Source organism: Salvelinus fontinalis, chromosome 3 (assembly GCF_029448725.1).
Source record: "Salvelinus fontinalis isolate EN_2023a chromosome 3, ASM2944872v1, whole genome shotgun sequence".
Classification (NCBI taxonomy): domain Eukaryota; kingdom Metazoa; phylum Chordata; class Actinopteri; order Salmoniformes; family Salmonidae; genus Salvelinus; species Salvelinus fontinalis.
In genome coordinates, this window is record NC_074667.1 from 31956068 (window position 1) to 31977352 (window position 21285).

Genomic DNA, 21285 nt, shown 5'->3' on the forward strand with positions numbered 1-21285 from the left:
AAAAAGATGGCGTCATAAGCCATTAACATTTTTCGACAAACACGATTTATCATAATAAATTGTTCCTACTTTGAGCTGTTCTTCCATCAGAATCTTGTGCAAAGAATCCTTTCTTGGGTCTAATCTTCTTTTGGTCGAAAGATGTCCACTTGTCCGTCGAAATGCCCACTAACGTACGACCGGGACCCCGAAATGTGCCCAGCGCGTCAAAGTGCACAACAAAGCAATGCCGCAAAATCGCACTAAAAGGATATAAATTGCTATACAACGGTTCAAATTAACTACCTTATGATGCTGTTAACACCTATAACGGGTAAAAACATGACAGGAGAAATATTACTGCCTACACTAATGTTTGGAAAAAGAGCAGCGCGGTGTCCAACGCGCATCCGGTGCAGCTGGAAAAGAGTTCCTACCTACAGGATTTTTTCATTTATAGTGGCTGTGATTGCGCAATCGATACCATTCAAATCATCATCACGTAAAGGCATCCAGGGGAAGACGTAAGCAGTGTCCGTATCCTGATAGCGTTCACAGTCGCCTTTAAACTGACTCCAGATCAGGGGCCAAAATGTGTGAAATCTGACTCCATGTCAGGGAAATTGCTGTAGAATGAGTTCTGTTCCACTCAGAGACAAAATTCCAACGCCTATAGAAACTAGAGTGTTTTCTATCCAATAATAGTAATAATATGCATATTGTACGAGCAAGAATTTAGTAGGAAGCCGTTTAGTCTAATGCAATTATGCTAATGAGAAAACAGCACCCCCTGTAGTCGCAAGAAGTTAAGGGCAGTCAGTTCTGGAGAGAACCAAGGGCTATATCTGTTCCTAGTTCTAACTTTCTTGAATGGGGCATGCTTATTTAAGATGGTGAGGAAGTCATTTTTTAAAAATCACCAGGCATCCTCTACTGATGGGATGAGGTCAATATCCTTCCAGGATACCCGGGCCTAGTCAATTTAGAAAGGCCTGCTCGCTGAAGTGTTTCAGGGAACGTTTGACAGTGATGAGTGGAGGTTGTTTGACCGCTGACCCATTACGGATGCAGGCAATAAGGCAGTGATCACTGAGATCTTGGTTGAAAACAGCAGAGGTGTATTTAGAGGGCAAGTTGGTTAGGATGATATCTATGAGGCTGCCCAAGTTTACGGCTTTGGGGTGGTACCTGTTAGGTTCATTGATAATTTGTGTGAGATTGAGGACAACAAGCTTAGATTGTAGGATGGTTGGGGTGTTATCCTCTAACGCCTACCAAACCCGGATCCGGGAGCCCCCCCATCACAAAAGCTGACTAGCATAGCCTAGCCTAAAGCCACAGGGATATCATATAAAATGATCATGAAATCACAAGTCCAAGACACCAAATGAAAGATACAGATCTTGTGAATAAAGCCATCATTTCTGATTTTTTTAAATGTTTTACAGGGAAGACAAAATATGTAAATCTATTAGCTAACCACGTTAGCAAAAGACAACTTTTTTTTTTTACTCCACCATTTTCTTACTGCATCAGTAGCTATCACAAATTCGGCCAAATAAAGATATAAATAGCCACTAACCAAGAAACAACCTCATCAGATGACAGTCTGATAACATATTTATTGTATAGCATATGTTTTGTTAGAAAAATGTGCATATTTCAGATATAAATCATAGTTTACCATTGCAGCCACCATCACAAATCGACTAGAATAACTACAGAGAGCAACGTGTATTACTTAATTACTCATCATAAAACATTTCTTAAAAATACACAGCGTACAGCAATTGAAAGACACAGATCTTGTGAATCCAGACAATATTTCAGATGTTCTAAGTGTTTTACAGCGAAAACACAATATAACGTTATATTAGCTTAGCACAGTAGCAAACCAAACAACAGCATTGATTCCAGCCAAACATAGCGATAACGTATTCGCCACCAAAATAATTTTTTCACTAACCTTCTCAGAATTCTTCAGATGACAGTCCTGTAACATCATATTACACAATGCATATAGAGTTTGTTCGAAAATGTCCATATTTAGCGGCACAAATAGTGCTTATACAATGAGAAGTTGCCAAGCTCCCCAGAAAATTTTGGGCGCCATCTTGGAGAGTCACCTAGTCTAATCAATAAATAATCATAAACTTGACTACAAAATACAGGGTGGACAGCAATTGAAAGACAAATTAGTTCTTAATGCAATCGCTGAATTACATTTTTAAAATTAACCTTACTGCGCAATACAGGCTGCGATAACACAATGCTACACTGCAGGAAACGGCGTCTTATGCATTTGACATTTTTCAACAGAACAATGAATTATCAGCATAAATAGTTCTTACTTTTAGATGAACTCTCATCAGATTCTTGGGAAAGGTGTCCATTGTCAAAAAGAATCGTTGATAGGTTGGAGAACGTCCTCTTCAGAGTTCCAACTAGCAGTAAACATTAGCACGAAAGAGAGAGAGACCCACATTCCTACAGCGCCAAGGAAATAAATACCCGAAAATCGCAATATACTGACAAACTGATTCGGTTCAAAATAACAACATTACGATGTCCTCAACACCTATATCGGATAAAAACACAGCCGGAAATGTCTACGATCTATAACCCATGGTTCCAAAATAACGTCCCGAGCTCCTCACTGTGCCCGAGCGAAGGTGAAAAGAATGTGCCACCTCGTTCCTAATCAATTTATTAACTTTCTGAACTACGTAGAGACGCCATTTCAAGACTCCCTATTCGCTAACAACCAGGGGAAGGCGTATGCAGTGCATCTCAACCAATAGAAGACAGTCAGGGTTATCCACAGGTCTGGGGACAGCAAGCAGATTTCACCATTTTCAAATCCTCATAGGAGAATTGCTCTAAGTCTAGTTCTGTTTCACTTACAGACATAATTCAAACGGTTACTAGAGAGTGTTTTCTATCCAATAGTAATAATAATATGCATATTGTACGAGCAAGAATTGAGTACGAGGCAGTTTAATTTGGAGACGAATTTGTGCTATGTCGAAATGGCACTCCCCTAGTGGCAAGAAGTTTTAAGCATGTCCCAGTTTAGGTCACTTAGCAGCACGAGCTCTGAAGATAGATCGGTGGCAATCAGTTCACATATGGTGTCCAGAGCACAACTTGGGGCAGAGGGTGGTCTATAGCAGGTGGCAACGGTGAGAGACTTGTTTTTAGAGGTGGATTTTTAAAGTAGAAGTTAAAAAAATGTGGGTACAGACCTGGATAGTAGGACAGAACTCTGCAGGCGATCTCTGCAGTAGATTGCAACACCGACCCCTTTGGCCGTTCTATCTTGTCTGAAAGATTTGTAGTTAGGGATGGAGATTTCCGAGTTTTTGGTGGTCTTCCTAAACCAGGATTCAGACACGGCTAGGACATCCGGGTTGGCAGAGTGTTTAATTCACTGCTTTAGCACAAACTTAGGGAGAAGGCTTTGAACGTTAACATGCATGAAACCAAGGCTATTACGGTTACAGAAGTCATCAAAAGAGAGCGCCTGGGGAATAGGAGTGGAGCTAGGCACTGCAGGGCCTGGATTGGCACTGCAGGGCCAGTGAACTGGCTAGCTTCTGTTGTGGATTTCAGATTTCAGACCCCAAAATAGGGCTATGTTCTGTATAACTCCCCCTACCTTGTCACAACACAACTGATTGGCTCAAACGCATTAATTCCACAAACTTTTAACTAGGCACACCTTTTTAATTTAAATGCATTCCAGGTGACTACTGTGCCTCATGAAGCTGGTTGAGAGAATGCCAAGAGTGTGCAAAGCTGTCAAGGCAAATGGCTACATTGAAGAATCAAAAAATATATTTTTTGATTTGTTTAACACTTTTGGTTACTACTTGAATCCATATGTGATATTTCATAGTTTTTTATGTCTTCACTGTTATTCTACAATGTAGACAATGGTAAAAATAAAGAAAAGACCTTGAATGATTAGGTGTGTAGAAAGTTGACTGGTACTTTATTTAATTGTTTCCAATTTCACAAAATGTTTGTTACATGTAATCTTTTGTTTCAACTATAATCCCTGATAAGCATCATCAACAGAAGGAACATATTGGGTGTGCGCCAGCTCATGCTTTTTATTAGACCATTATAAATGCTTCACCAGAAGCCTGACCTAAATGTACTGGAGAAACCATAACCTTGTTCTTAACCTTATCTTGTTCATCTCTGTCTTCACTCAACCCTCACTGTTACCCTATAATGTTATAATTAGTACAATGCTATCGGAAAATACATTATGTTAATTATACAACCTCCATCCATATCTTTTGTTCTAGGTTACATTTGTCTTCTCCTTGATGAAGTTAGCCCCGCTGAAGTTCAACAACACCTTTCAGTATCCTTGGTGGGGTTCCGCTGTTGGCTGGTGGTTCACTCTCTCCTCCACCCTCATGGTTCCTCTATGGATGGTGTACATCGTGAGCGTCACTCCTGGTACACTGCGACAGGTAAAAAGGGACATAATTTTTTATGTTTCTGTAGAGTTTCACATTGCTTGACTTGGGCAGGAGCTCTCCGGAGCTGAGTACCGGCAACTAAAATGTTTAACAGCTTGAGCTCCTGTTCCTCTTTTACAATATTAGCTAAAAAGTATTGTGGAGCTCATGCACCTAAATATAAACAGTACCGACACCAAACATGAGTACCGGCATTTGTCTCAGCCCAAGTCAAGCACTAGAGTTTCAAAACAGAAAAGCATCTCAAAGTGGTCCATAAGCAAAAAAAAATCAAGCAATATATCATAGGTAGCCTAGCTATAGCTAGTTACGTAGGTTGACGATAGAGGCTAAATCTTTGAGGACATCCTCCAAAGATGGAGCAATGGTCATGAGAGGACATGGTTAATTTCTCACTATCAATTCCAAACTTCAGATCTTTTAAAAGTTGTCAGGTATCACTTGTGGTGTTATCGCTAGTTATGTCTCTATTTATCGAATGATCAGATCCATTACCCAAACCCCATTTCCTCCCCAATATACACTTATGTTGTTTCTTCTACCAACTAAGAAAATAAGACAAACAATCAACGTTCTGCAAACATCACCAGTTATTGTATGTCTCATTTCTTTGGTGGTCTATCTTTGAAATGCTCCTCTGTCCTCTATTGATTCTTTAGAGACTGTCCATCCTCACCACGCCGTCACAGGATCTCCCCATGACCAAGGCCCAGAAGAATTCCCACCTGACCAAGCAGTCAGAGCAGGACAGACCCCTGGGGGACATGGAGATACCAGCCTGGGGCCACAACCTCCTAGACAGAGACACTGGCCCCCTGTAGAGACACTGTCCCCCTCTCTCAGCCACCTTCCCTATAGAACTTGAAATAAGCAGGTCCTGACATAAACAATACAAATACTTCCTGTTGTGTAACAGAGACTTATGTGACCCTTCGCTTGGTCTGAGTGGCTTAGAAAAGTATAGTACAGAATATAATCCACCCCATGCCTTTTTCTTGGGAGGGCGATGTGGGCAAGTGTTTCCAAAACACACACTATTTCCTGTATGTAGTGCTGATGAGACGTAGAAACACTGGTTCTGGGAAGTCTTGGTGTGAAAAAAGAGATGTGATCATTCTGTTTGGCCCAGAAAACCCTACCTAGAATTAATAGAATTACAGGTCAATCTTGCTGACTCATGTCAGAATGAGGAGAAAACGTATTGAGTAAGGTCCGGCACAAAATATGGACCTTTGCAGTTGTCCTTTAATTAACCAGGACTGTGGTCATGACAGAGTAATGGATGAATGGATCAAACACCTGTCACACAACATGGTGGAAACAAAAACATGACATTCCTACTATTAGTCCCGGTTGGTTAAGTGAGTCAGTATATACAGGTGAACAAACTATTTTTTTAAAGATACATTTTATCTTTGATTTGGGTGGGTTTAATAATCTTATATTGTTTTTTTCTACTTACTACTATGTCATTTCTTAAGACTTTGTGAAGTATGACATTTGTGAAAATGTATTGATGGTTAACGAGAAGGGATTGTATTGATGCTTATATAGTAGAAACACTGTAAAACACTGTGGTAGGATTTGATGCCAATATCAATAAAATCATTAAACCTTATGTCATTTTTCCACCCTTATTCTTTGGAGTACTGTAAATAAAAAGTGTAATTCGCTGCAGAAATCTCTTCCGATATTCAGACATTAATCTAAGACCTGAGCCCGTATTCATAAAGCGTCCTAGAGTAGAAGTGCTGATCTAGGATCATAGAAAAGGTTAAACTGAACCTAGATAAGCACTCCTACTCTGAGGTGATTGAACAGAGACATCGTCATTCCACTGACTGTAAATACGTTTTCCCCAGAGGGTACAGACAGTGTTCCATAGCCGAGCTGAAGACTAATACAGAAGCAATGCCCTTCTATGAGTTACAGATAAGACCAGTAGTTAACCTGTTGAGGCTGGGGGCGCTGTTGTCACTATTTATGCTAATCGTGTAATTTTTGAAACGGCTTCCCACAAAATTCTTGATCGTACAATATGCATATTATTATTATTATTGGATAGAAAACAGTCTATAGTTTCTATAGGAGTTGAAATTTTGTCTCTAAGTGGAACAGAACCCATTCTACAGCAATTTCCCTGACATGGAGTCAGATTTCAGAAATGTTGGCCCCTGATCTGGAGTCAGTTAAAAGGCCACTGTTATTGCTATGAGTATACGGACACTGCTTACGTCTTCCCCTGGATGCCTTTACGTGATGACGATTTGAATGGGGTCGATTGCGCGTTCACAGGCACTATAAATTAAAAAACCCTGTAGCTAGCAACTCTTTTCTTGGTGCGTCATGCGCGTGGAGGACACCGACCCGCACCTGTTCCAAGCATTAGTGTTGGGAGTAATCTTTCTCCGGTCATGTTAAGACTCGTTATAGGAGTTAAAAACATCATAAGGTAGTTAATTTAAAGCGTTTTATAGCAATTTATATCCGTTTAGTGCGATTTTGGGACATTTATTTCTGAAACGCTGTGAATCGCTGGGCACGCTTCCAGTTCATCCCGAACGCAGTTGGCATTTCCACATGGCAAGAGGACAGCTTTCCACCAAAAGACGATTAGACCCAAGAAAGGATCCTTTGCCCAAGATACTGATGGAAGAACAGCTCAAAGTAGGACATTTTTATTATGATAAATCGTGTTTCTGTCGAAAAATGTTAGTGGCTTAGGACGCCATGTTTTTTGACGTAGCTTCGCTTGGCGCAAACTGTATTGAAAAGTAAGGATAATTTAAAAAATGTAAATCCGCGATTGTATTAAGAATTAAATTGTCTATCAATCGCTGTCCACCCTATATTTTTTAGTCACGTTTATGAGTATTTATGTATAAGAGTAGATTACTGTCTAATATGGCGCACCAACATTTTCTCACCAGCTGGGCTACTTTTGTCATTGTGTAACGATGATTTTGGTGGCTAAATATGCACATTTTCGAACAAACTGTATATGCATGTTGTAATGTGATGTTACAGGGGTGTCATCTGAAGAATTCTGAGAAGGTTAGTGAAAAAATAATATATTTTGGCGATGTTTACGTTATCGTTATCGCTCACTTTGGCTAGAATTAATGCTGGGGTAATGTTTGCACATGTGCTATGCTAATATAACGATTTATTGTGTTTTCGCTGTAAGACACTTAGAAAATCTGAAATATTGTCTGTATTCACAGGATCTGTGTCTTTCGATTAGTGTATGCTGTGTATTTTTACGAAATGTTTGATGATTAGTAAGTAGGTAAACACGTTGCTCTATGTAGTTATTCTAGTCCATTTGTGACGGTGGGTGCAATTGTAACCTATGCCATCTACCTGAAATATGCACATTTTTCTAACAAAACCTATCCCATACCATAAATATGTTATCAGACTGTCATCTGATGAGTTCTTTTCTTGGTTAGGGGCTATAAATATCTTAGTTTAGCCGAATTAGTGATAGCTACTGTTGTTGGTGGACAAATAAAAGATGGTGGATTATGCTAATGTATTTTTAGCTAATAGATTTACATCTTTACATATTGTGTCTTCCCTGTAAAACATTTTAAAAATCGGACATGTTGGCTGGATTCACAAGATCTGTGTCTTTCATTAGCTGTATTGGACTTTAATGTGTGAAAGTTAAATATTTTAAAAATATATTTTTTTTTGAATTTCGCGGCTCTGCCTTTTCAGTGGGGGTGGGGGGGAGTGCCGCTAGCGGCACCCTCATCCTAGACAGGTTAACAGCAGTTATCATTTGTTCAGGCTAAACCAACACAGAGCACACCCCACCCGCAATTGTGTCTGAGGTGAATTTAGCCTGATATGAAAAATGAATACTCGTAGCTTTAGACAGTACAATATACAATATCTATGTTCATCCTTTAATGATGTACTGTGGTCTGTATTACAGTGTACAAATGGCTCTGATGATTGCTGACCAAAGGTGGCAGCTCCAGCTCTACTATCCCTGATGACAGTTTGTGTTTTATCATTCATAGATACCATTATGACCCTCAATGTAGCAGGTTAGGGTGATAATAGTGTTTCAATATTTTGATATATTATTGCTGTTCTTGTGATAATATTACACAATTCCCCAGCTGCACATGATGTATTCCACTAGTATTTGACATTGAGGTCCAGTGATTGGTTGTGTCACTCCACATGTCAGGCTATCATCCTTACTGCTTCAGCAAGTTGTAATACTAGTTCTAACAGATGTTAGACTCTGGTTCTAAACTCCACTGAGTTTAAAGACTAGCGGCTCTATTCAATCTGTAAATCTGAAGCGTTACAGATTATGCGATAGAAATCTAAAGGTAATTTCCGATTGGACCGACATATACAGCGTTTACGGTGAATACCGTCTCCACTAAAGCGGGAACATTGCCTTTAAATCTCAATCACTCTGCAAAGATGAATTTATGCAACACAGATTGAATCGAGCCCTGGGTCATTAAGGTTTTCTGGACGAAGAAGTTGAATTAGAATTAATGAATTCACACAACATATCTCTCAGAATCTCCATTGAGAATGCCTTTTAGTCCTGGGTTAGGCTAAATATGTGTCTGGGAAACTGGCCCATTATCTCCTACCTTTTTAATACTGATTTGAAATTTCAAAGAGTAGACAATTCAGGGAGATACTGACAAGGTTTAATGCCTCAGTCATCTTAACATAAAGAAGCATTTGAAAGGGTCCCTTGTTGCCCTGTTATGTTATTGCATTACAGTAAATAAAGAAGAACAGAACAAAACTGATATCCATCAGATAATTCCTGGGCTTCAATACCTCTTTTGCCAATTGGCCTGGACCCTTTGCTGCCGACACGGAGCCCCGTCAATCCATCTCAACTGATCTGCCGATGTAACCGTCCGAGGGGGTTTAAATAGGCTCTCCCGTTGCGACGTCCCCTTGAGGCCCGGCCTGCTTGCTGTCTGAAACGCCGTGCCACCAGTTTGCCTAGCTACTCACTGGACCCTATGATCACTTGACTACACATGCCTCTCCCTAACATCAATATGCCTTGTCAATTGCTGTTTTGGTGATTATTTCACTGTAGAGCCTTCAGCCCTGCTCAATATGCCTTAGCTAGCCCTTATGTTCCAACCCCCACACATGCAGTGACCTCACCTGACTTAAATGGTGCCTCTAGAGACAAAACCTCTCTCATCGTCACTCAATGCCTAGGCTTACCTCCAATGTACTCACATCCTACCATACCCTTGTCTGTACATTATGCCTTGAATCTATTCTTCCGCACCCAGAAACCTGCTCCTTTTACTCTCTGTTCCGAACGCATCAGTTCTTTCAGCCTTTAGCCGCACTCTTATCCTACTCCTCCTCTGTACCTCTGGTGATGTAGAGGTTAACCCAGGCCCTGCAGCCCCCAGCATCACTCCCATTCCCCGGGTGCTCTCATTTGTTGACTTCTGTACCCCTAAAAGCATTGGTTTCATGCATGTTAACATTAGAAGCCTCCTCCCTAAGTTTGTTTTATTCACTGCTTTAGCACACTCCGCCAACCCGGATGTCCTAGCCGTGTCTGAATCCACCAAAAATCCTGAAATTTCCATCCCTAACTATAAAATTTTACGACAAGATAGAACTGCCAAAGGGGGCAGAGTTGAAATCTACTGCAGAGATAGCTTGCAGAGTTTTGTCATACTATCCAGCCAATTCGAGCTTCTACTTTAAAAATCCACCTTTCCAGAAACAAGTCACTCACCGTTGCTGCTTGCTATAGACCCCCTTCAGCCCCCAGCTGTGCCCATGAGACCATATGTGAATTGAACGCCCCAAATCTATCTTCATAGAAGATGTTAGGTGACCTAAACTGCTTAACACCCCGGCCATCCTACAACTTAAACTAGATGCCCTCAATCTCTCACAAATGATCAAGGAACCTACCAGGTACAACCCTGAATCCGTAACCATGGCCACCCTCTTAGATATCATCCTGACTAACTTGTTGTTGCCCTCCTACGGCCTCCTCCACATCTCCTGATGTACTGGCCTGTCTCCTGGTAGCGCCTGCATGCTCTGAACACTACGCTGACAGACACAGCAAACCTTTTTGCCACAGTTCGCGTTGATGTGCCATCGTGGATGAACTGCACTACCTGAGCCACTTGTGTGGGTTGTAGACTCCGTCTCATGCTACCACTAGAGTGAGAACACCGCCAGCATTCAAAAGTGACCAAAACATCAGCCAGGAAGCATAGGAACTGAGAAGTGGTCTGTGGTCACCACCTGCAGAATCACTCCTTTTTTGGGGGGTGTCTTGCTAATTGCCTATAATTTCCACCTTTTGTCTATTCCATTTGCACAACAGCATGTGAAATTTATTGTCAATCAGTGTTGCTTCCTAAGTGGACAGTTTGATTTCACAGAAGTGTGATTGACTTGGAGTTACATTGTGTTGTTTAAGTGTTCCCTTTATTTTTTTGAGCAGTGTATATCCCCCATCTACACACAAAACCACAAAATGAGAAAGTGCTAAAAAAATATTGGGAAATGTTTGACAATATATTGAAAATGAAATACACAAATATCTAATTACATGAGTAGTCACACCCATGTTAGAGTCAATACATGTTAGAATCACATTTGGCAGCGATTACAGCTGTGAGTCTTTCTGGGTAACTCTTTCTGGGTAATATGATTTAAATTGGTATTACGCACAAACTCAAGGTTTCTGTCTGGAGCCTTTTTCAAGAATGTGCTGGTTGAGGTTGACATATAGGGCCAGACAATTAGCCATAATATGTACAGTATATGCACAGTACATGCAGGCTTTTCCTTCTGTAAATTACAGTATATCACAAAAGTGAGTACACCCCTCACATTTTTGTAAATATTTGAGTATATCTTTTCATGTGACAACACTGAAGAAATGACACTTTGCTACAATGTAAAGTAGTGAGTGTACAGCTTGTATAACAGTGTACATTTGCTGTCCCCTCAAAATAACTCAACACACAGCTATTAATGTCTAAACCGCTGGCAACAAAAGTGAGTACACCCCTAAGTGAAAATGTCCAAATTGGGCCCAATTAGCCATTTTCCTCCCCGGTGTCATGTGACTGGTTAGTGTTACAAGGTCTCAGGTGTGAATGGGGAGCAGGTGTGTTAAATTTGGTGTCATCGCTCTCACACTCCCTCATACTGACTGGTCACTGGAAGTTCAACATGGCACCTCATGGCAAAGAACTCTCTGAGGATCTGAAAAAAAGAATTGTTGCTCTACATAAAGATGGCCTGGGCTATATGAAGATTGCCAAGACCCTGAAACTGAGCTGCAGCACGGTGGCCAAGACCATACAGCGGTTGAACTGGACAAGTTCCACTCAGAACAGGCCTCGCCATGGTCGACCAAAGAAGTTGAGTGCAGGTGCTCAGCGTCATATCCAGAGGTTGTCTTTGGGAATTAGACGTATGAGTGCTGCCAGCATTGCTGCAGAGGTTGAAGGGGTGGGGGGTCAGCCTGTCAGTGCTCAGACCATACGCCGTACACTGCATCAAATTGGTCTGCATGGCTATCGTCCCAGAAGGAAGCCTCTTCTAAAGATGATGCACAAGAAAGCCGGCAAATAGTTTGCTGAAGACAAGCAGACTAAGGACATGGATTACTGGAACCATGTCCTGTGGTCTGATGAGACCAAGATAAACTTATTTGGTTCAGATGGTGTCAAGCGTGTGTGGCAGCAACCAGGTGAGGAGTACAAAGACAAGTGTGTCTTGCCTACAGTCAAGCATGGTGGTGGGAGTGCCATGGTCTGGGGCTGCATGAGTGCTGCCGGCACTGGGGAGCTACAGTTCATTGAGGGAACCATGAATGCCAACATGTACTGTGACATACTGAAGCAGAGCATGATCCCCTCCCTTCAGAGACTGGGCCGCAGGGCAGTATTCCAACACGATAATGACCCCAAACACACCTCCAAGACGACCACTGCCTTGCTAAAGAAGCTGAGGTTAAAGGTGATGGACTGGCCAAGCATGTCTCCAGACCTAACCCCTATTGAGCATCTGTGGGGCATCCTTAAACGGAAGGTGGAGGAGTGCAAGGTCTCTAACATCCACCAGCTCCATGATGTCATCATGGAGGAATGGAAGAGGACTCCAGTGGCAACCTGTGAAGCTCTGGTGAACTCCATGCCCAAGACTGTTAAGGCAGTGCTGGAAAATTATGGTGGCCACACAAAATATTGACACTTTGGGCCCAATTTGGACATTTTCACTTAGGGGTGTACTCACTTTTGTTGCCAGCGGTTTAGACCTTAATGGCTGTGTGTTGAGTTATTTTGAGGGGACAGCAAATTTACACTGTTAACCTGTTGGGGATGGGGGCGCTGTTTAGACTATTTATGCTAATGTGGCTAATTTTTTAAACGGCTTCCCACAAAATCCTTGATCGTACAATATGCATATTATTATTATTATTGGATAGAAAACAGTCTATAGTTTCTATAGGAGTTGAAATTTTGTCTCTAAGTGGAACAGAGCCCATTCTACAGCAATTTCCCTGACATGGAGTCAGATTTGAGAAACGTTGGCCACTTTTCTGAAGTCATTTAAACGGGCACTGTCGTTGCTATGACTATACGGACACTTCTTACGTCTTCCCCTGGATGCCTTTACGTGATGACGATTCCAACGGGCTCGATTGCTCGTTCACAGGCCCTACAAATGAAAAAAACCTTTAGCTAGCAAGTCTTTTCTTGCTGCGTAACGCGCGTGGAAGACACCGACCCTCTCCTGTTCCAAGCGTTAGTTTAGCCTGTTATATTTCTCCGGTCATCTTTTCACTCGTTATAGGAGTTACAAACATCACAAAGTAGTTAATTTAAAGCGTTTTATAGCAATTTATATCCGTTTAGTGCGATTTTGGGACATTTATTTTTGCAACGATGTGAAAAGTTGGTCACGCTTTTCAGTTCATCCCGAACGTAGTTGACATTTCCACATGGCAAGAGGACAGCTTTCCACCAAAAGACGATTTCTCCCAAGAAAGGATCCTTTGCCCAAGATACTGATGGAAGAACAGCTCAAGGTAGGACATTTTTATTATGATAAATCGTGTTTCTGTCGAAACATTTTAGTGGCTTAGGACGCCATGTTTTTTGACGTAGCTTCGCTTGGCGCAAACTGTATTGAAAAGTAAGGATAAATTAAAAAATGTAATAACGCAATTGTATTAAGAATTAAATTGTCTATCAATCCCTGTCCACCCTATATTTTTTAGTCACGTTTATGAGTATTTATGTATAAGAGTAGATCACTGTCTAAGTGGCGCAAGGACGTTTTCTTTACCAGCTTGTCTACATTTCACATTGTCTAACCATGATTTTGGTGGCTAAATATAAACATTTTCGATCAAACTGTATATGCATGTTGTAATGTGATGTTACAGGAGTGTCATCGGAAGAATTCTGAGAAGGTTAGTGAAAAAATTAATATCTTTTGGCGATGTTGACTTTTATCGCTCACTTTGGCTAGAATCAATGCTGGGCTGCTAATTGCTATGTGCTAAGCTAATATAACGATTTATTGTGTTTTCGCTGTAAGACACTTAGAAAATCTGAAATATTGTCTGTATTCACAGGATCTGTGTCTTTCGATTCGTGTATGCTGTGTATTTTTACGAAATGTTTGATGATTAGTAGTTAGGTAAACACGTTGCTCATTGTAATTATTCTAGTCCATTTGTGATGGTGGGTGCAATTGTAAACTATGCCATCTACCTGAAATATGCACTTTTTTCTAACAAAACCTATCCCATACCATAAATATGTTATCAGACTGTCATCTAATGAGTTTTTTTGTTGGTTAGAGGCTATAAATATCTTAGTTTAGCCGAATTGGTGATGGCTACTGGTGTTGGTGGACAAATAAAAGATGGTGGAATATGCTAATGTGTTTTTAGGTAATAGATGTACATCTTTACATATTGTGTCTTCCCTGTAAAACATTTTAAAAATCGGAAATGTTGACTGGATTCATAAGATCTGTGTCTTTCATTAGCTGTATTGGACTTTAATGTGTGAAAGTTAAATATTTTAAAAAAATATTTTTTTTGAATTTCGCGGCACTGGTTTTTCAGTGGGGGGGGGGGGGGGAGTGCCGCTAGCGGCACGCTGATCCTAGACAGGTTAAACAAGCTGTACACTCACTACTTTACATTGTAGCAAAGTGTCATTTCTTCAGTGTTGTCACATGAAAAGATATACTCAAATATTTACAGAAATGTGAGGGGTGTGATATACTGTATATTGCGCTATTGTATTTGTACAAGTCAATCAACCATGATTTTAATCTCTGCTTTACCAGTTTGAAACAATATCAGGATACATTTTAGATTGCTTGTTGGATGACTGGTCTGTTTCTGACCTGATTTAACAAAAATGAAAAGGGATTAAAGTAACAAGACATTTCATTCAAGTTATTTTTATTTTATTTTTTATTTTACCGTTATTTTACCAGGTAAGTTGACTGAGAACACATTCTCATTTGCAGCAACGACCTGGGGAATAGTTACAGGGGAGAGGAGGGGGATGAATGAGCCAATTGTAAACTGGGGATTATTAGGTGACCATGATGTTTTGAGGGCCAGATTGGGAATTTAGCCAGGACACCGGGGTTAACACCCCTACTCTTACGATAAGTGCCATGGGATCTTTAATGACCTCAGAGAGTCAGGACACCGTTTAACGTCCCATCCGAAAGACGGCACCCTACACACAAGGCAGTGTCCCCAATCACTGCCCTGGGGCATTGGGATATTTTATTAGACTAGAGGAAAGAGTGCCTCCTACTGGCCCTCCAATACCACTTCCAGCAGCATCTGGTCTCCCATCCAGGGACTCACCAGGATCAACCCTGCTTAGCTTCAGAAGCAAGCCAGCAGTGGATGAAGCTTGGATTAAACATCAACAGTATTACACAGGCTCACACCAATTCATGAGCTATTACATGATAGAGTTAGTGACAGTCTTTCCTGTGACATGACACGTGCATTCAGGACAATTGTCCTGTCTTCCAACATTCACAAATGTCTGTCTTGTTGGAATGGCACCATAACCTATTAATCAGGGCTGTTGAATTTGAAAGGAGTCTAATCCACATCAAAAAGAAACACAGTTAAATGTTTTTTTATGTTTTAGGTTGAGAATGTGATTGGATATAATATATGTGTCAAGATCGTCGTAAGGATTGGACAAAGGTGCAGCGTGGTAGGTGTACATTTAGTTTTATTTAAATTAATACCGAACAAAAACAACAAAATACTGAACGAACGAAACGTGAAGATACTGGTGTGCACACAATCAACTATCTGTAGACAAGCTCCCACAAAACACAAAAGGGAAATGGCTGCCTAAATATGATCCCCAATCAGAGACAACGATAAACAGCTGTCTCTGATTGGGAAGTATCCCAGGCCAACATAAACCATTAATCACCTAGATGACCCACCCTAGTCACTATCACGCCCCAACCAACAGAGAAAATAAACAGCTCTCTATGGTCAGGGCGTGACAATATCTCACATATATTTCTCAGAAGAAGCCTTTTTTATCTCCATGTTTGTATGTAAAATCTCTTCCTCCTCCTATGCTTTTTACAACCTACACGGTGAATGTTTAAATTATGTTTTCAATATAGACAAGAAAAATACAATCAATCAATCAATCAAGTTTATTTTATATAGCCCTTCGTACATCAGCTAATATCTCGAAGTGCTGTACAGAGACCCAGCCTAAAACCCCAAACAGCTAGAATGTAGGTGTAGAAGCACGGTGGCTAGGAAAAACTCCCTAGAAAGGCCAAAACCTAGGAAGAAACCTAGAGAGGAACCAGGCTATGAGGGGTGGCCAGTCCTCTTCTGGCTGTGCCGGGAGGAGATTATAACAGAACTATGCCAAGATGTTCAAAAATGTTCATAAGTGACAAGCATGGTCAAATAATAATCATGAATAATTTTCAGTTGGCTTTTCATAGCCGATCATTAAGAGTTGAAAAACAACATGTCTGGGACAGGTGGCGGTTCCATAACCGCAGGCAGGACAGCTGAAACCGGAACAGCAGCAAGGCCAGGCGGACTGGGGACAGCAAGGAGCCACCACGCCCGGCAGTCCCGACGTATGGTCCCAGGGCTCATGTCCTCCGAGAGAAAGAAAGAGAGAAGTAGAAAATTAGAGAGAGCCAAGATTTTCAAAATGTTCATAAATGACAAGCATGGTCAAATAATAATCAGGAATAAATCTGTTGGCTTTTCATAGCCGATCATTAAGAGTTTAAAACAGCAGGTCTGGGACAGGTAAGGGTTCCGTAACCGCAGGCAGAACAGTTGAAACTGGAATAGCAGCAAGGCCAGGCGGACTGGGGACAGCAGGGAGTCGTCATGCCCGGTAGTCCTGACGTATGGTCCTAGGGCTCAGGTTCTCAGAGAGAGAGAAAGAAAGAGAGAACGAGAGAATTAGAGAAAGCATACTTAAATTCACACAGGACACTGGATAAGACAGGAGAAGTACTCCAGGTATAACCAACTGACCCTAGCCCCCCGACACAAACTACTGCAGCATAAATACTGGAGGCTGAGACAGGAGCGGTCAGGAGACACTGTAGCCCCATCCGAAAATACCCCCGGACAGGGCCAAATAGGAAGGATATAACCGCACCCACTTTGCCAAAGCACAGCCCCCGTACCACTGGAGGGATATCTTCAACCACCAACTTATAATCCTGAGACAAGGCCGAGTATAGCCAACAAAGGTCTCCACCACAGCACAAACCAAGGGGGGGCGCCAACCCAGACAGGAAGGTCACGTCAGTAACTCAACCCACTCAAGTGACGCACCCCTCCCAGGGACGGCATGAAAGAGCACCAGTAAGCCAGTGACTCAGCCCCTGTAATAGGGTTAGAGGCAGAGAATCCCAGTGGAGAGAGGGGAACCGGCCAGGCAGAGACAGCAAGGGCGGTTCGTTGCTCCAGAGCCTTTCCGTTCACCTTCACACTCCTGGGCCAGACTACACTCAATCATATGACCTACTGAAGAGATAAGTCTTCAGTAAAGACTTAAAGGTTGAGACCGAGTCTGCGTCTCTCACATGGGTAGGCAGACTGTTCCATAAAAATGGAGATCTATAGGAGAAAGCCCTGCCTCCCGCTGTTTGCTTAGAAATTCTAGGGACAATTAGGAGGTCTGCGTCTTGTGACCGTATCGTACGTATTGGTATGTACGGCAGGACCAACTCGGAAAGATAGGTAGGAGCAAGCCCATGTAACGCTTTATAGGTTAACAGTCAAACCTTGAAATCAGCCCTTGCCTTAACAGGAAGCCAGTGTAGGGAAGCTAGCACTGGAGTAATATGATCAAATTTCTTGGTTCTAGTCAGGATTCTAGCAGCCGTATTTAGCACTAACTGAAGTTTATTTAGTGCTTTATCCGGGTAGCCGGAAAGTAGAGCATTGCAGTAGTCTAACCTAGAAGTAACAAATGCATGGATGAATTTTTCTGCATCATTTTTGGACAGAAAATTTCTGATTTTTGCAATGTTACGTAGATGGAAAAAAGCTGTCCTTGAAACAGTCTTGATATGTTCGTCAAAAGAGAGATCAGGGTCAAGAGTAACGCCGAGGTTCTTCACAGTTTTATTTGAGACGATTTTACAACCATCAAGATGAATTGTCAGATTTAACAGAAGATCTCTTTGTTTCTTGGGACCTAGAACAAGCATCTCTGTTTTGTCCGAGTTTAAAAGTAGAAAGTTTTCAGCCATCCACTTCCTTATGTCTGAAACACAGGCTTCTAGCGAGGGCAATTTTGGGGCTTCACCATGTTTCATTGAAATGTACAGCTGTGTGTCATCCGCATAGCAGTGAAAGTTAACATTATGTTTTCGAATAACATCCCCAAGAGGTAAAATATATAGTGAAAACAATAGTGGTCCTAAAACAGAACCTTGAGGAACACCGAAATGCATAATTGATTTGTCAGAGGACAAACCATTCACAGAGACAAACTGATATCTTTCCGACAGGTAAGATCTAAACCAGGCCAGAACTGGTCCGTGTAGACCAATTTGGGTTTCCAGTCTCTCCAAAAGAATGTGGTGATCGATGGTGTCAAAGGCAGCACTAAAGTCTAGTAGCACGAGGACAGATGCAGAGCCTCGGTCTGACGCCATTAAAAGGTCATTTACCACCTTCACAAGTGCAGTCTCAGTGCTATGATGGGGTCTAAAACCAGACTGAAGCATTTCGTATACATTGTTTGTCTTCAGAAAGGCAGTGAGTTGCTGCGCAACAGCTTTTTCTAAAATTTTTGAGAGGAATGGAAGATTCGATATAGGCCGATGGTTTTTTATATTTTCCGGGTCAAGGTTTGGCTTTTTCAAGAGAGGCTTTATCACTGCCACTTTTAGTGAGTTTGGTACACATCCGGTGGATAGAGAGCTGTTTATTATGTTCAACATAGGAGGGCCAAGCACAGGAAGCAGCTCTTTCAGCAGTTTAGTAGGAATAGGATCCAGTATGCAGCTTGAAGGTTTAGAGGCCATGTTTATTTTCATCATTGTGTCAAGAGATATAGTACTAAAACACTTAAGTGTCTCTCCCGATCCCAGGCCCTGGCAGAGCTGTGCAGATCCAGGACAGCTAAGCCCTGGAGGAATACGCAGATTCAAAGAGGAGTCCGTAATTTGCTTTCTAATGGTCATGATCTTTTCCTCAAAGAAGTTCATGAATTTATTACTGCTGAAGTGAAAGCCATCCTCTCTATATATTGATAACCAGTTGTTCAGAGACACAAAGATTACTCCATGGTTATTTAAAAAATTACAAAGTTCTCATAGATGAGGAAAATAAACACAATTCAAGCCCGGTTATTGATTGTAACAATACAATACAAAATATAGCTTTTCTATAAATCTTCACATATAACTAATTGAACACAAGCACTATTTCTACATAGTGAAGATAAAAACTAAGTAAACAGAAGGCACAGTATGTGTGGATGGTGTGGTGTGTGTTTATTTTTATTTGTTATGTTTAGAAAGTTGAGTGAGTGAGTAATGAAATAGTTGCATATCCCAGAGCCAGTGTATTGCTGTGGGCCGGGTATGAGAGGGCTTTCAATATTGTTCAGATGATAGATATACTTTTATAATGAATTATACATCTTATTTATTTATTGTCCTATCATGGGGAACTACATTTTTTAAATAAATTATATCTAATTATTTATTATCCTATTTTAATGGTACGGTCCATGGCCCTATACCCTAGACACCCACATGAATGGCCCAGATACTAAGGAGAAGTCTTTAACTGTTTTATGTGCATGCTGTAAGCGGTCTGTATGCAGCCAAAATGAGGTCAGGGACCAAGAGCAGCACTGCCCCCTCAAGATTCTGAGCCTGCTTGGCAGGGTTGGTCCTGCAAAGCCAAAGCCCCATAAAGGGAGAGCATAATAAACAAGGAAATTCTCAAAGCTGCTAATGAGAACCTTGACGACCTTGTACCTAGCCGGTGGGGATTCCGGTGGGGTGCCCCCACCCAGGCAGTGGCAGTGCTGGCAACACTAGCTGCAGTAACCCATGGGGAGGGGGTCACACTCGGACATTCAGAGAGGGGGTATATTATTGTGGCCCTGGTGGCACGAAATCAAGTCGGACTGCATGGAGATGCTTGGGAACATGGTCAAAATGGATGACCGTATTGTGGGTGTTTCAGGAAGAAGGTGTACATTTGACCTCCATCATCTAGGATGTGACAATGGTAAATAAATCTCTACATTTATGCTCATTTTTTTGCGCGGTCTTGCAGGCCTTTTCATGCAGCTGCAACTGCAAGTACATTTGTAAATCATAACCCATCTTGAGTTGGGCTCTGGGATGGTGCAATTGTTGAGAGGGTGAGCTTATGGTTGTGTGGGGGTAAGGGCTGAATATGTGTGGGTGTATGTGTGTATCCCACAACTGTTGTGAAGAAAGAAGTAAGAGATGTTAGGGACAATAGAGGATGATTCACAGCAATATGTAATAAAAATCGAGGTGAGGGCGATGGAAATGCATTTGGCAATGGATCTGCTCCGGTTCGGTGGATGGCGCTGTGTGCACTTTTCGAAGGATGGATCCCAGTCGGTCCGGGGCTGTGCGATGCGGGGGGTCGGGGGTGGTCTGCCGGGCATTGGGATGACAACCCAACTCGAGATGGGGGCTTTTGGCGGGTGGAATAGTGGGGACCAATTGGAGGTTTGCTTAGTGGAGATGCAAATGTCATGGTACAACTATATAGACACTCAATCATTATGTTACTTTTTAATAGGACGTTTACAAACATATATTTTGATAAAAATAATTGAAAGGTGTGTCTCATTATGGTAAGTGGTGAAATAAGTATAGCCAGTTACAATTGTAATGGCTTAGCAGATAATAAGAAAAGACGATCAGTATTTACCTGGCTAAAAGAGAAGGATTATAATATCTACTGTTTACAGGAAACCCATTCGACAGTTTTAGATGAAGTTTTGTGGAAAAAGAACTGGGGGGGCGAAGTATATTTCTCCCATGGGCAAAGAAATTCAAAAGGGGTGATGGTTTTAATTAATAATAACTTTGATCCAAATGTGCAACTTGTCCAAACAGATCCTCAAGGTAGATGGATTATTTTAAATATGTTATTGGACAATAAACATATATGGCTTATTAACCTATACAGTCCGAATAATGATGATCCAAGCTTCTTTGACAATATATATAAGAATGTATCAAC

The 21285-nt window shown here is 41.5% G+C and overlaps 1 protein-coding gene across 1 annotated transcript in view; it reads left to right on the top strand.

Annotated features, from left to right (window-relative positions):
- LOC129851528 (sodium- and chloride-dependent GABA transporter 2-like) overlaps positions 1-6093 on the top strand; it is a 30251-nt gene extending 24158 nt beyond the window's left edge. The window contains exons 13-14 of the mRNA XM_055918155.1: positions 4296-4466; positions 5135-6093. Coding sequence (XP_055774130.1) covers positions 4296-4466; positions 5135-5296 — 333 coding nt within the window. The 3' untranslated portion in view covers positions 5297-6093. The remainder of the gene's footprint in view (positions 1-4295; positions 4467-5134) is intronic.
- The last annotated feature ends 15192 nt before the right edge of the window (positions 6094-21285 follow it).